General features: G+C 42.0%; 1 protein-coding gene across 1 annotated transcript in view; it reads right to left on the reverse strand.

Annotated features, from left to right (window-relative positions):
* ptprt (protein tyrosine phosphatase receptor type T) overlaps positions 1–14579 on the reverse strand; it is a gene marked incomplete at its 3' end in the record, with an annotated part of 280480 nt that overhangs the window by 122065 nt on the left and 143836 nt on the right. The window contains exons 14-15 of the mRNA XM_083971093.1: positions 10224–10260; positions 6814–6870 (exon numbers count right to left, since the gene is read on the reverse strand). Coding sequence (XP_083827219.1) covers positions 6814–6870; positions 10224–10260 — 94 coding nt within the window. The remainder of the gene's footprint in view (positions 1–6813; positions 6871–10223; positions 10261–14579) is intronic.

Below are 14579 nucleotides of genomic sequence, written 5' to 3' on the forward strand. Positions count from 1 at the left end.
AAGGAAAAAAAGAAAATGTTATTCAACTTTAATTTAAAGCGAAGTCTTCATTTTTATTGTTGAAGTTAATTGCTGTCGTTTTGGCACAACGTGAAACAGTGGAGTCCAATAAATCTACTTAACACAGCAATCATAGAAAATGATTTAGTTATTTGGTTGAAATGAAACAGATCATTAAAAGTGATTTCATATTTTTTTCCGTAAGAAACTTCAGCCAATTAGTTCTCGAGTTCAAGCAAACGATGTTCATGTTTTGTGAGGTCACACTGACCTTGACCTTTGACCACTAAATTCTACTCTCTTTATTCTTTAGTTAATGGGAGCGTTTGTGGCAGATTTGCTACAAGTGCTGCTGATGTCATGTCACAGAAGATCGCAAAATGAATCCAGGCCAGTTCTGGCCCAGTTCAATGGCCCAAATCTACAGAAGATACAGAATATTTATCAGATGGTTCCTCCAAATCTGAACACACAAACAAAAAATCCTCTCTCTGTCAGAGATTCAGCCAGAATCTGCCCGGATATCAGCCAGACTTAGGCCGAAGACCCAGGGATACACTGGCCACAACCTAGTTTTATGCAGTGACATTGTTTGTGCATAATTTGAAGAAATTTCACACTGCGGTCCTGAGACATTGCTTTCACAAAAAATGAGATGGGCGGAGGGACAACTGATCTGCAGACATAGTGCTTCTGAAACATTTTCTGATGAAATAACAAGATTAGAGCTCATTTATCCGTTGCCAACCGCATCATAACGAACAGATCTGATCTTAATCCTGATCAAAGTTTATCAGGTTCAAACGAAGGTCACAGAGATGAGCCAAGAATTCGTCACTGAGCTGCTTCTGGTAAAGTCTGTCTGTCCATCTATCTATCTATCTATCTATCTATCTATCTATCTATCTATCTATCTATCTATCTATCTATCTATCTATCTATCTATCTATCTATCTATCTATCTATCTATCTATCTATCTATCTATCTATCTATCTATCTATCTATCTATCTATCTATCTATCTATCTATCTATCTATCTATCTATCTATCTATCTATCTATCTATCTATCTATCTATCTATCTATCTATCTATCTATCTGCAGATGACTACAACTTGCCAGAAGGTCTGTCTGACAGAGAGCGAGGCAGCTCCACCTGTCTGCTTACACAATGCTGCAGGAGGAAAAACACCTGAAACCTCCTTCAGCCTCTAAATCTGCATCTGCATCTTTTCTTACTTTTCTGTCAGTTTTCCTGTCATTTTCTGCATCTTGTCGTTTTTGATCCTCATGGGTTCTATTTCCTTTTCCTCTCTGGGATCTGCTCTCTTTCCACTCTCGCAGTGTTCCCCCCCGTCAGCTGCCGATGCAGTGGAACCTGGCATGCTCCCTGTGCAGCCTCCACAGCACCTCATCCGCTGCTGACTGTTACTGAGCCTTTAAAATGCCACATCATCTGTAGACGTTCACCTACAAACATCCCTGAGTTATTTTTTTTCAGTCTGACTCAATCTGATGGAAATTCACAGAGCAAAGTGACTCACTAAGCAGCAAGCGGGCAGCGTGATGGGAAAGAGGAGGGATATGTTCTAAAGAACAGTGTGTGTGTGTTTGTGTGTGTGAGAGAGGGAGGGAAGCAGTGCAGGTTCAGTGATGTTGATAACTCGGATATGATCCCTTCAGCGCGTCACGCACCCTCACATCAAACATGCACAGATAGCAAACCACATGTTGCATCAGTATTGCACTTACACAACTGATTATAATCGACCTCTGGACTAATGGTAATGGGAATTGAACCTGACACATGCCAGCAGTGTAGGGATGACAGGGGGTAAAGGGGTGGGAGGGTTGCAGACAGCACAGGGGCAGAAGTCCCACTTATCAGTGCAGTAAAAACAGGCATCACTTTTAAGATCAATCGGGATTAATAGAAAGGTTACCGACGGAGACGATGAGGCTGTGTTCAAACACCTGAGTCACTGTGGTGTGGGTGATGCAACTCACATCTTTCAGAATAAGAGTGCAGCAAAGTCATTTTCAGTCACTGGGATCGATACTTTGCTCTCAGCCGGGTCGCAAAATTATGACAGCCATCTCCCATGAGTAAGATTTTATTGTTGCCATGGCAACACAGACAAACCCTAGATCAAGTGAGCGGCCGAGGCTGTGTCCACACTGCTACATTCTCGTTTTATAACAATAGGTGGGTTTACATGGACAGTTTTAAACAGTTTAAAATAGGTTTGGTTTAAATCAATCTGTTTGAAGATTTCACCTTGAGTGTATACATGGGTTACAAAGTAAACTAGTTGAGTGTTTACATGCACCGACGAAACAAATGTTTCGAACGTGTGCACAGCCGTGAGTGATTGCGTTACTATGGTTACAACAATATTAATTACAGAAGTGCTTCAGCTGTGCCAAAAACAAGACAAAAACATGGAAATACTACATTTGTTGAGCTTGTCTTTGCTGTTATAATATTTTCTCTTTATTGAACAGCAGCGTGACATATGTCTACTTTTAGAATCCAGCAGCAGGAGAAGAACCTTTTGGAGTCAGGAGTGCGTTTGTGATTTGTTGCTGGGGTAATATTTTGATCTTTTAGTATGTCGAGTAGTAAATAGGTTTCTCTGGGGCGGTGGATTTCTTGCTCGACATTTTCGCTTGAGTGACAGCCAGGCACGACTCGTGCGTGCTCAAGTGTGCATGCGTGCATTAGTACGTCAAGTCCTGAGCATGTGGAAAATGAACGCAGCCAGAAATCAGCCCGTTTCAAGGTATACATGACAGACAGAATGTTTTAGAAAAGGTTTAAACTACCCCCTTCAAACCGAATGAAACGGTTTCAGGTGTTTACATGAAGTATTTTCCATCTGTTTGGTCTCCCAAACCTATTTGAAACAGTTTAAAACTGTTCATGTAAACCCACCCACTGATTTCTAACAATGAAGAGTTACCTTGGGAGGAGTTTCAAAAATAAAACAAAACCCAGTGTTTTCAAAATAATAACAGCCGTATATTAAAAAATAAATAAATAAATAAAAATCTGAACTTAAAGTATCTACTGTAGAACCAGATCTAGTTACACTTTATAGCCAAAACCTGGATGACTGAAGATCTCCACACAACTACATTTTGTGGAAGTCACATGGACACAGAGTGATTATTTCAAACTGATCAAATCTCAGATCAAATTGTTGGTATAGCTATAGCATATTAATTTGCTTGTATTGCTTAACAGCTCAAGTGTCCTCATCTGTGGAGGACTGCAGTGGGAGCGAGGGACGAGGTGGGACTTCTGCCACCTGGCTGCTGCTGCACAGAGGGAGTGTGATGTAACACCAGGCCTGTGTTCAATTCACTTCCAAATCAATCTCTTTTTACATAAAAAGTGGACGGCTTATAAATCTGAGATATTCACCACATTGAAGTCAATGTCGTTGTGCAGTTATCCTTTATATTTGCAAACTGCATTATAAAACTGTTGAATTCTAGTTTGTGTGAGTCAAACCAGCCACTTTATGACTTTGCTCTTCAAAGCGACTGAGCTGAAAGAGAGTCGATCTCAGCCCGGTAACAGTGTCAGAGTGGAGTCATTAACACTGTGTTCAGTCCTCTGGGGTTAGAAAACACAAAGTGGGTTAACAACAAGTGGGTTCAGCTGCTGCAGCAGCGCTGGATGAGCCATAAAGTGCAGGATGAGGATGCTCAAGTTGCACAGAGAGGACGAGGACGAAGAGAAGCAGCACAGTGTCGACGCTGCTCAGACTTTACACAACTGAATGTATCACGCACTGAATCGTGCATGTGATGAGCATGCATATATTAAGTACATGTCTGATCTATCGTTTAACGCTCCACTGATCATAGGGAAAAGGTTTTTTATTTTTATTTATATTTAGAATCTATTAAATCTAATCAGTAAAGTATTAATTTCCAAAGAAGTAAGTGTTAAAAAAATAAAGGGTGAATTGTTCAGCCCTGCAATGAAATGCTGGTTTAATGCGCCCAGAGGTTTCCTGCTTTCATCTGCATTGAGAAAATCAACTCAGCTTCATATGAATCATCCATATTTATTTAATTTAGGATTTCACCAGTGTCCGCAGCTGTGCATGATATGCATAATTCTTTGTGCCGGGCCTGGAAACCTCAATTTCCCTCAGGACAATGAGTGTTATTGTATTCATGTGAAGTCGTCTCACACTCCTGACAAAGGGCCTGTGACAGCAGTTTACGATTAAGCCTGGCGCCGACTGATTCCTTGTTATATCCCCCATTGTTCATGTCAACATTTTGATTGTTGTGTGGCTGAATGACATTCATATTGTGCTGTCGCATTGCTGCGTCGCCAAATAAAATCCTAAAGAGATTAGCACAGGAGTGATTTGGACAAAGTTCAGTAAACATTGTTCTGCTTGTGTGTTTTTATTGCCAGTAAACGATGAGTGGGTTTTAAATGATGTACTGACAAAATTCTGTAGTAAATGAACAACTGGATTTTAGCAAGAGAGCATCAGAGCATTTTTTCTTCCAGGTTCTAGTGACTCATGTTTTAAAGGTTTGGTTAAGTGGCTTTGTTTAAAATCTGTGAGTCAACACTCTTGATGCGTTCAGGATCTGATGGGTCACGACAAACATTTAGAGATGGAGACAGGGTGGGACAACTACTTACTACTACTACTGGGAAACAATGAGGTACAGCAGGGATTTTAGGTGGCTTCAGTGATCAGTGGAGGACTGATAGATCGATTTATCACTTTTGAAATCAATCCATCACATAAACAACACTCTGAATATGTACAAAGAGGTAATGTAAGTGTTTCAGAGGTTTGTGGTCTGTGTGCTGTATAAAACTGATGTACAGAGGATATAATCAGCTTGAAACAGCGGCTGCACCTAACCTCTGCTAAGCTACTGTAGGGCCAAAAGGTAAAACAAACAAATCTGGCCCATACCCGGGCCACATGATTGTTGTCTTGTAAGCCAGTGAACACCTGGATTTATGTCCACATCTGGACAAAGTCTGGCTTCACAGACAAATAAGTCCATCTGAGTCAATACCAGAGGGTATAACATCCACAATCGTCCCAGAAGGAGAAGTATATGGACCAGACTCAGACCAATGATGTGATGGGCTGGATTTTAGCCACATTTGGCTCCATCAGTATCAGAACAACGTTTCTACCACCAATGTCTCAACCCTCAGTGTAACCTGATAAGGGGAAGTGCAATTGGGCTTCAAACAAATTTCTACAAGGTTGGAAAATTCAATTTCAAGCTGTGATGTATTATGAAGGACATAATAGATTTGATAATGACCTTTAAGCACCAAAGAGTATACTGTAAAGGTATATGCTAATATTAAATCTCCATAGAGTATACGGGATGGGTGTCCATAAGCAGGTCAAGGTTTTGTATTAATACTGTGAAAGTAAAGCCTCAGTCCATGGACAAATACACAGCCTGTATTCAGAAGCTGAGCCTTAAATCCTGCCGTTAGGTATTCTGTGACTTAGTGATGTCACAACAGAGCAGTCAATGCCCTCAGATAACTTGAGCAGTTAAGTTACTGCTAAGACCTTACATTGGCTCCCAGTCAGCTACAGAATAGATTTTAAAGTTCTGCTCCTGGTTTACAAATCACTGAATGGTTTAGGTCCAGAATACATGAATGACATGTTAGTAGAGTATAAACCCAGTAGAGCTCTGAGATCTACTGACTCAGGTCAGATAGTGGAGCTCAGAGTTCAGACCAGACATGGTGAAGCAGCATTTAGCTGTTATGCTGCTCACAAATGGAACAAACTACCAGCAGAACTGAGATCAGCCCCAACTGTAAGCACTTTTAAATCCAGGTTAAAAACATTTCTCTTTTCACATGCTTATAGCTGAGAACTTTAAACTTATCTATTTTTTTTTCTTTTTTTTTTCTTTTTACTTTTATTTGCTCTTGCTTTTAACTCTGTTTTTAGTGTTTTGTTTGTTTTTATTCTGTCTTATGCTTCTTTTTTTAATGTTTTGTCTTTATGTAAAGCACATTGAGTTGCCTTGGTATGAAATGCGCTATATAAATAAAGATGCCTTGCCTTGCCTTGCCTTACTTGAGGTTCAGAGAGAAGCTGTGAGAGGAGATATAAAACTACACTGATGTTGACTGATGGTTTTTGTATCTCCTCATGGATCAACACTTCAGATAAAACACAGATGTTTAAACTCAGAGCTTTGGTGGATATAACAATTTGTGTTCTGGAAACACAGCTTTTATAAATGTGTGTTACATCAGTGATGAGAACCTGAGGTCTACAACTATTGGCGTAGTTAGAGCTGATCAGTCATGGTGCGGGGAGTTGGGTGTGGGTGGGTGTTTACAGCTCATGTGCTATAACTTAAGTTTTAGGACCAAGAAATAACACAAGTTTGGTTAATGTCTCTTGTCCTTTTCTTCCTTCAGATGTAAAAATGACAAAGTATAATGTTAAAGTTTATTGTCTTGGGCTTTTGTGTGTGTGTGTGTGTGTGTGTGTGTGGGGTGGTGGGGGTGCATGCAAGAGTCAGGAGGTTCAAACACAGCCAGCCACACTCAAAGCAGCGCAGACATGCAACAAATGCAGTAAGATGGCAAAGACAAAAACAACAAAAAACCCAAATAGTAAAAGTCAAAAAGCAAAGAGGAGGAGGAAGAGGAAGAGAAGGGGAGGAGGGGGGGGAGCAGGGGCAGGGCAACCAAAATGAAAAAGGGTTGGTGTTGTGTTCATGGATTTACTGTGATGAGAAAAAGGAATATTCTGCCTATAAAGCAATAATCACCTTCGCTTGGGATGACTAGAATGTACGGCGTTGTTATTTGTCCCCTACCTATTACCACTAATGCCAAGGGCCGCACGTCCCCGCCGGAAAGCATGAGAAAGAGAGGGAAGAGAGAAAAAACAAACAACAACAAAAAAAAGGAAAAGGAAAGAAGAGAAAAGTCTAAGAAAAAAAGACGTTTTCTTTATCCATTTCATCAAAGCTCAGAGCTCCCTGGCTCTCAACACACAATCTGTCTCAGGAGAGAAACAGCAGTGGTGAGAGTGAGAGAGAGAGATAGAGAGAGAGAGAGAGAGAGAGAGAGAGAGTACATTGAGATCATAGGACAACTACTGTAGCACTTCAGTGTGATGTGTGGGGGGGCCTGGTCGCCATCGACAGAAAGGTCTAACGTTTGGTTGTGCTGCAGGTGGAGAGGGAGTGAGATGTGGTGCTGTGGGGGAAGGGGGAGTTAACGTATGAGTCAGTGGATCTGTCAGTCTGACTGGACGGGTTCATAGAAATAAAGGGGGAGGAGGGTGGAAGAGAAAAGAACTGAAGTTATGGTTGAAAGTAAAAAGAAAGTAACTTTGTGGCTGAGAGAGAGAGAGAGAGAGAGAGAGAGAGAGAGAGAGAGAGAGAGAGAGAGAGAGAGAGAGAGAGAGAGAGAGAGAGAGAGAGAGAGAGAGAGAGAGAGAGAGAGAACAGGTAATACATCAACATCAGGCTGTTTCCAGGGGTCTGATTCGCTCTGACTGTGGGAAGACTCATGGTGACAGGTCAGAGGTCGTCTTATCTAAACTTTCTAAAATCTATGTTTCTCAGAGGCAAAATGTGGACATATGATTTTAATACAAAGAACCAGGTTTTCAGAGATGACATAAGTATTTAAAATTGACAGTTTGCACTTTCATTTTTTCACTTTGCTGCTGCAACTCTGCACATGTCCCCACTGTGAGACAAAGAGGATCAAGGCAGGGAAAAAAAACAAAGGCTACCTTACTTCTGTCTACAAGAGACTAGACTTCTAAGACTGAAGTTTGACACACTCATGTCTAAAGACACTGTGTCGCCACTCTCTGCGAATAATAGATTTTGAGAACGAAGCTTGGCTGTGGGAGCTAACTAAGGGAGCCTTTTTTGCTCATACTTGTACAGTAGCATACACCAGGCAGTTGGTGCGGACCGAAATGTGGCCACATTCATATAACAAACACCAGAGTTTGACTGAAGCTGCACCGAGACAACCCCATCAGGACGGTCTCGATTGCGACTGTTGTGTTCACAGTGACCCAAACGCATCACACTAGGCCCAAAGTGTAACTGGGTTGACCTAAACACTGCCTGTGTGAAAGCACTCTTACTCTCACACTATATTTTTAAAGAATGATGATCCTAGATTCCTTCCAGATTTAATCCCATTATTCTCCTGTTTGATGGACATTTACAGAAAAAGGTTCAGTATTGTTATTATTATAATGATTATAAAGTCAGTAACTCAACATTATAGTTGTTATGATATGCTACTAGAGATTAGAATGTTGCATTGTTTGCAGTTTAGTTTTGGTAAATGTGTATAGTTCCAGATTTACCTGTCACTTTCATTTGATAATAATCACTTAAGAACCACTTAGTTAAATGTATTGTCTTAACATTAATTTGAAAAATAAGAATATAAAAGTATTATTGTGTAGTTAATTTAAATCCCATTCTTCCTTTATGGTCTTAGAAGCAGACCATAACACTATGATTTCCTGGTCTATTTTGAAATGATTTTCCTTGCCCCCTGGAGTCACCTCCATGCTCATTATCACCTCACTTTGCTGAGGTTTTGATGTCACAGTCTACATGAGCCAAAACATTTCTAAAAAAAAGGCAAATATTAAATTAGATATACATCTGTTTTTACCGAATTATCTTTTTACCTGAACATCAAGTGAAAAGAACGACTGAGTGACGACGTCTCTGATGATTAGCTGACACCGTTAAGGTCCAGGTGATACATTTAATTGTGTGTTGTGTCCAGAGCCAATCAGTTGTCAATCACCATCAGCTGATCAAAACCTTGGTTCTTTGTTTTTATTGTTTAACAGCCTCATTACATTTGTTGTCTCTGATAAATTCTTGTACAACAAAATCACAACTTTTTGCCTGTAGTTTTCTTTATTTTCTACATTGAATAAAAGCCGCAGCAGCTGAGTTCACTGAGCAGAACTCAATGAACCTGATGAGTGGCGTTTATCACTGACATCAGCTGCTACAGCCAGAGAATAGCAGGTATTGTAACAGAATTAGTCATCAGTGTTTGTTAAATTAGCCATCTGCACTGCCTCACAACAACTGCCCACATATCAGAAACTTACAAAGAGAAATAAATCTCCAGTTTGTTTTGGGAACATTGAGGAGGGGAAGTTAGCATTTAGCAATATAAGAGACAGCCACAAAGTTAAAAACATGTCTTTTACCTGAGCGTGCACACACACACACACACACACTTTCTCACAAACACACACACGTGCATGCACAGACAAAAAGGCAGCGTCCACACAGCGTAGACCTCCACCCACAGCACGTCCCACTCAAACCAAACACAACGTGGAAATGGACGAAGCCGAGAAGAAGAAAATGGTATAAAAGAGGAAACTGTGCACAGATGAACGATAAATGCTCGATGCAGAAGAGAGACAAAGGACAGAGAAAAGGAGGTGTGGAAAATCAAATCAATGTTTGATGCGGATGGAAAAAAATAAAATAGGAAAAAAGAAGAGGTAAAGAAAATCAATAGCAAAGCTGAAAAGCCTTCGACAGCATATTGCCTGGCACACAAATGGGTGTGTTTGCCAGAGATGAGCAGCAGATAAAGATGGGAGACATGGGGAAAGCAAAACAGAACAGGATGGAAATGGTTCTGCGGGGGAGAGTTGGAGGTGGTGGTGGTGGTGGTGGGGTGGGGGCAGCGCTTCAGCCTCTGTCCATGAGGTTTAATGAATGCGGTCAATCAGTATGTAATGGCCCTGATGTTCCACTTTACACCGATGAGCAACATGGATGCAGCATGAGATGGAAAAAAAGAGCGAGGGATAGAGAGGAGAGAGATAGTGAGGCAGAAAATGGCAGTAAAAGGGAAAATTGGGATATGGAGGAGGAGGGGAGGAAGAGATGGAGGAGATGAGGAGGAGGCTGTGCAGCCAGATCATGCAGGATCACATGGAGAGGATGTCGGGTGGCTGGGGCTAAAGGCTGAGGCTTCGTCTCTCTGCTACAGTGTGCGTGTGTGCATGTGTGTGTGTGTGTTCATCTGATCTCCCGCTATAACACTGTCCTGGGTGGTGGAGGAGGAGGTCATGTTATCACACTGTCTTTAAAATGAGCCTCAGTGAGAAGTTCTAGGACACAGAGAAGCTGTGATGTCAGTGGACGGCTGCTCGTACCTTTGTTCGCCAGGCGGACGCAGTTGATCTTTGTTTCCTGTGGAGAGACAACAGAGACACAGACGCTTCAGTCAACAGGTGGTAGACGACAATACGGCTCCAACAGCAATAATCAATCAATTGTTTTTTATCAATTGTTTGTTTGTTTTTTTCAAAATAACTATAAGAAGCCTTTTGTGTTTTGAGAGCACTTCACTGCTCCCCACACAACAAAACATTCCACCTTAAAAGTGTCTGACAGCTGCCAGTTGCACAGTTGCTAAAATAGTAAATTGGTTAAAAAAATGTATTTTTTTCTCTTAGGATAAGAGGATTCATCATCAGTGTGTTATAAATATAGTTACTGTGCCTATATCTTTTACATGTTCCCTTAATGTGGAGGTTGTTTTTAACTTCTTGAACTGAGCCTCTTGTTTTTCTTAAATGTCGGTAACAGGTATCGTTCACTAACTGAACAGTTTTTTTTTTAAATGAGTAAATCCAGACTCTCAGCAGGAATCACAGCAGTGGTGAGAGAAAGAGAGAACACACCAAGGAGACATTAGTCTCTAAAGATGATCAATGAGATCATGAGACCGTGTTATTAGCTCCTGATTTTCACTACACTGAGCGGCTCTCATGTATGAACACATTATTAATATGAGGATCAATAAGCTGCTGATTAAAAACAGCAGCCATCAGTGTCCCCCCCCCCCCACACACACACACAAACGCAAACATGTATATATTGTAACTGCATGGATTTAGGACCTTCAGTAACATACTGTAAGTCCGAGCCAAACCTTGACCTAACCTTAAACCGAAAGACATGGATGAAACTTCTTCAATGTGGATCATCAATCAGACCAGAGCAGCTGAATGTCTCATGGGTTTATCAGTTCCTGTTTCTGTAGTTCACATCTCTGTCTCTCGTGCTCCTCCTCTTCCTCCACCTCCACATGTTCTGTCACCTCCTGCTTTCCTTCATCCCCTTCAGCCCTTTTCATTCCACCACCTGTTCTCTCCATGATGTGCTGTCACCGGTGAGCGTACGTGTCTAACCGCTTGTCATAAACAGAAATTGCCCTCTTACGCACATCGGCCCATTTGTCTTCATCAGAGACGACGGCAACGGTGGCCACTACAACGGTGGTCGCTACAGACCCAACACCTGTCACTTCAGAATCAGTCCTAAATCACTCCTGAAGGAGCAACAGATTGATTCATACTCATATTCCACTGACTGTGGCCTCTTCAGGTCAGGACACAGTGTGCACTCTTTGATAACTACAGTAGGACCAGGAAACAAACAAATAACATTGCATTTGTTTGTTGCCTTCAGATTCATTTTATCTTTCCGTTCACCGCAAGGCACTGCTCAGAACTTTTTACGACTCTGTGGTAGTTTCCGCTTTACTTTATGCAGTGGTCTGCTGGAGCTCTGGAAGTTCAGAGAGGGACAGAACGAGACTAAACAAGTTGGTTAGACGGGACGCCCGGCTCGGTCCTGGACTGCTCTCTGGACTCCAATGAAGAGGTGGGTAAGAGGAGGATGTTGACCAAGCTGACATCAATCATGGACAACCCCTCTCACCCCCTGCATGAAACTGTTGAAGACGTATGCAGCTCCTTCAGCAACAGACTGCTGCACCCACGCTGCAGGAGGGAACGCTATCTTGCAGCTGCCATAGGACTGTACAACACCAGTCTGACCCAGTAATAACCTGCACTCTGGACTCTATTTATTTTTGACACTATTGCAATACTGATCTGACAACGTTTGCACAAGCCACTTTCTCCATTACACTCCATTACCGCACCAAGTTGTATTTATAAAGTTTTCTTTTCTGCATAATGTATTATTGTGTATTTTTAAATTGCTCATTCATACAAGCCAAACAACATGTATACATTGTTTATATTGAAATAATATTTTTATCCAATAACAGTACATATCTTTGTTTTTTACATATTTTGTACATAGTAAATTCTTTACATTTTTATTCCTTACTTCTTTATGCATCCTGTACTCTTTGCAACTGTTAGAAGCTAACTTCCCACATGTGGAATCAATAGTCTCTATACTTACTGTTGGTTTAAAAAATGAAAAGGTAAACCGCTGAGTGTTAAGTAGAAAATCAAGTTAAAACACAGGTGACTGCAAATGGAAAGAAAACATAAGTACAGAACACTGTGTTTTCCCGACATTCAGTTTCTGCTGCTCGATTTGTTAATCTACGTCGTTGATCAGTGTTGGTTCATTTGGTCAATACAGAAATAATTATCTTGAGTCTTCTCAGTTTGCAGGTAAACAACATCACAGTGTCCTCACAAACAGCAGCGTTCTCACAACTGTAAAGATCATCAGACACAGCTGTGTCAGGACCTGCATCCCTCAGAGCACCTGGTCTGTGGGGGCGTGGCCTGTTGCAGCCGTCGTACATCACGAAGGTTGAACAGAGATGAAACGGTCTGGTCTACGGAGGATTTACACTCCGTGTCACCAGATGTTCCCTCACAACCTCCTACACCCACATCAAATGTTTCATTAGTTTCTGTCTGGAAAATGCCGTCGTGAAATAACGATAAAACTGACAAGTTGTGTCATGGCAACGCGTCTAACTGCAGTTAGGATGAGAGGGAGAAAAATCTAAATATCTGTGAGAATGACTATTACTCTGTGTGTGTGTGTGTGTGTGTGTGTGTGTGTGTGTGTGTGTGTGTGTGTGTGTGTGTGTGTGTGTGTGTGTGTGTGTGTGTGTGTGTGTGTGTGTGTGTGTGTGTGTGTGTGTGTGTGTGTGTGTGTGTGTGTGTGTGTGTGTGTGTTATGAAGTCAAAGGGAAGATGGATGCTGCTGGATGATGGATGACCAGAGCCTCTCAGCTGGATCTCTCCACAAGACTTAACACACCTGCTTCCACTGCATCTCTGTCTGACGTCCATCTGTCCGTCTAACACGATGTCAATGTCTCTCATTGGTCGAGGTGCATGAGTGCATCGTGTGATTGGAGGCACTTCCAGACAGTTAGTTTAGGAGCTGAGCTGATGTGGTGAACACTGAGATCAGAGAAGGCCTCAGCAGTGACGTGAGTATGCTCCAGACAAGTCACTGAGGGAATGAGCTCAGTCCCCCCTGAGTGTCAGTGACGGGTGTTTTGTATATAAACTGGCCCGATGGAGGCTGTTTACCGTCCATTCAGAGGCGCCGCTGGTTCTGGATTCACGGCAGGAGCGAACGGCGAAGCTGCCTCGACGCCTCGGCTCATGCTAATGGGCCCAAGCCTCAGGAGGTTGCAGGAAGCAGAGTTAATAAATGTGAGGCCAATTTATTGCCCGGCCTCCATCCAGAGAGGAGGGAGCTGTTTACGGCCGAGACACTGGAGAGACAGTGTGTTTTAACTTTGTCAGGCCTGAGAAGAATACTAAGTGTCTGTGAGGGCTGCAGCTGCTTGTGTGGGTGAGCTCTCTCTCTCTCTCTCTCTCGCTCTGTCGCTCTCTCTTCCCTCTGGTTGGTTAGGTCTACGCTTTGATTGACAGGCAGGATTTCCAACCATGTGTGTATTCTGTCTTTTTGGCTGAGGTAACCCAGACAGGGTAACCCACTTTTTGTCCACACCAGCAGTTTGTTTCTGTTCTCTGTCGGAGACTTTTTTTATTGTATCTACTGACTGAGGTCCTGCTGTCCTGTCAGGAGAACATCCTGGGCTTTCTCGTAATATCAAGGTGAAGGCGCACATGGACCTTTTATTAAAAACAGAGTCATAGCTTCCTCTTTCTATAGCTGATGCATTTTACACAGGTATTATATTATATTACATGCCGAGTCATGAACACAAAGATGTCACTGAGTCCTGCCCTTAACTCACAACATGAATGAGCGGACGACGTCCATTACAGAAGAAGAGGACTGTTTTTAAATGCAGACTTATGTGAGGTTTATGGAAATTAAAATGTTGAGAAAAATACACTTACAGTGCATTCATCTCCACTTCAACTTTATTTGTAAGTTGTAACTTTATCACTCACTCACTCACATAAATGTTTGTGCACAAATTCTTTCACACACCTGCCCACGAAAACAAGACACACACACACACACACACACACACACACACACACACACACACACACACACACACACACACACACACACACACACACACACACACACACACACACACACACAATAAAAGTGTGTTTGAGGATCAGGAGTGCATCTTGATTTACATCAACTGTCAGCTGCTAAAATCTTTGTGTCTCTCCAACCTGCTGAAGCTGCAGGCTGATGTTTGGTGTGTGTGCATGTGTCGTATGCGTGTGTGACGTTTAGGTTTTAAGGTAGAAATCGGTTTTAGTTTAGGCTCACAACAATAGAGA

The sequence above is a fragment of the Trachurus trachurus genome (assembly GCF_905171665.1).
Source record: "Trachurus trachurus genome assembly, chromosome: 5".
Taxonomy (NCBI): Eukaryota; Metazoa; Chordata; class Actinopteri; order Carangiformes; family Carangidae; genus Trachurus; species Trachurus trachurus.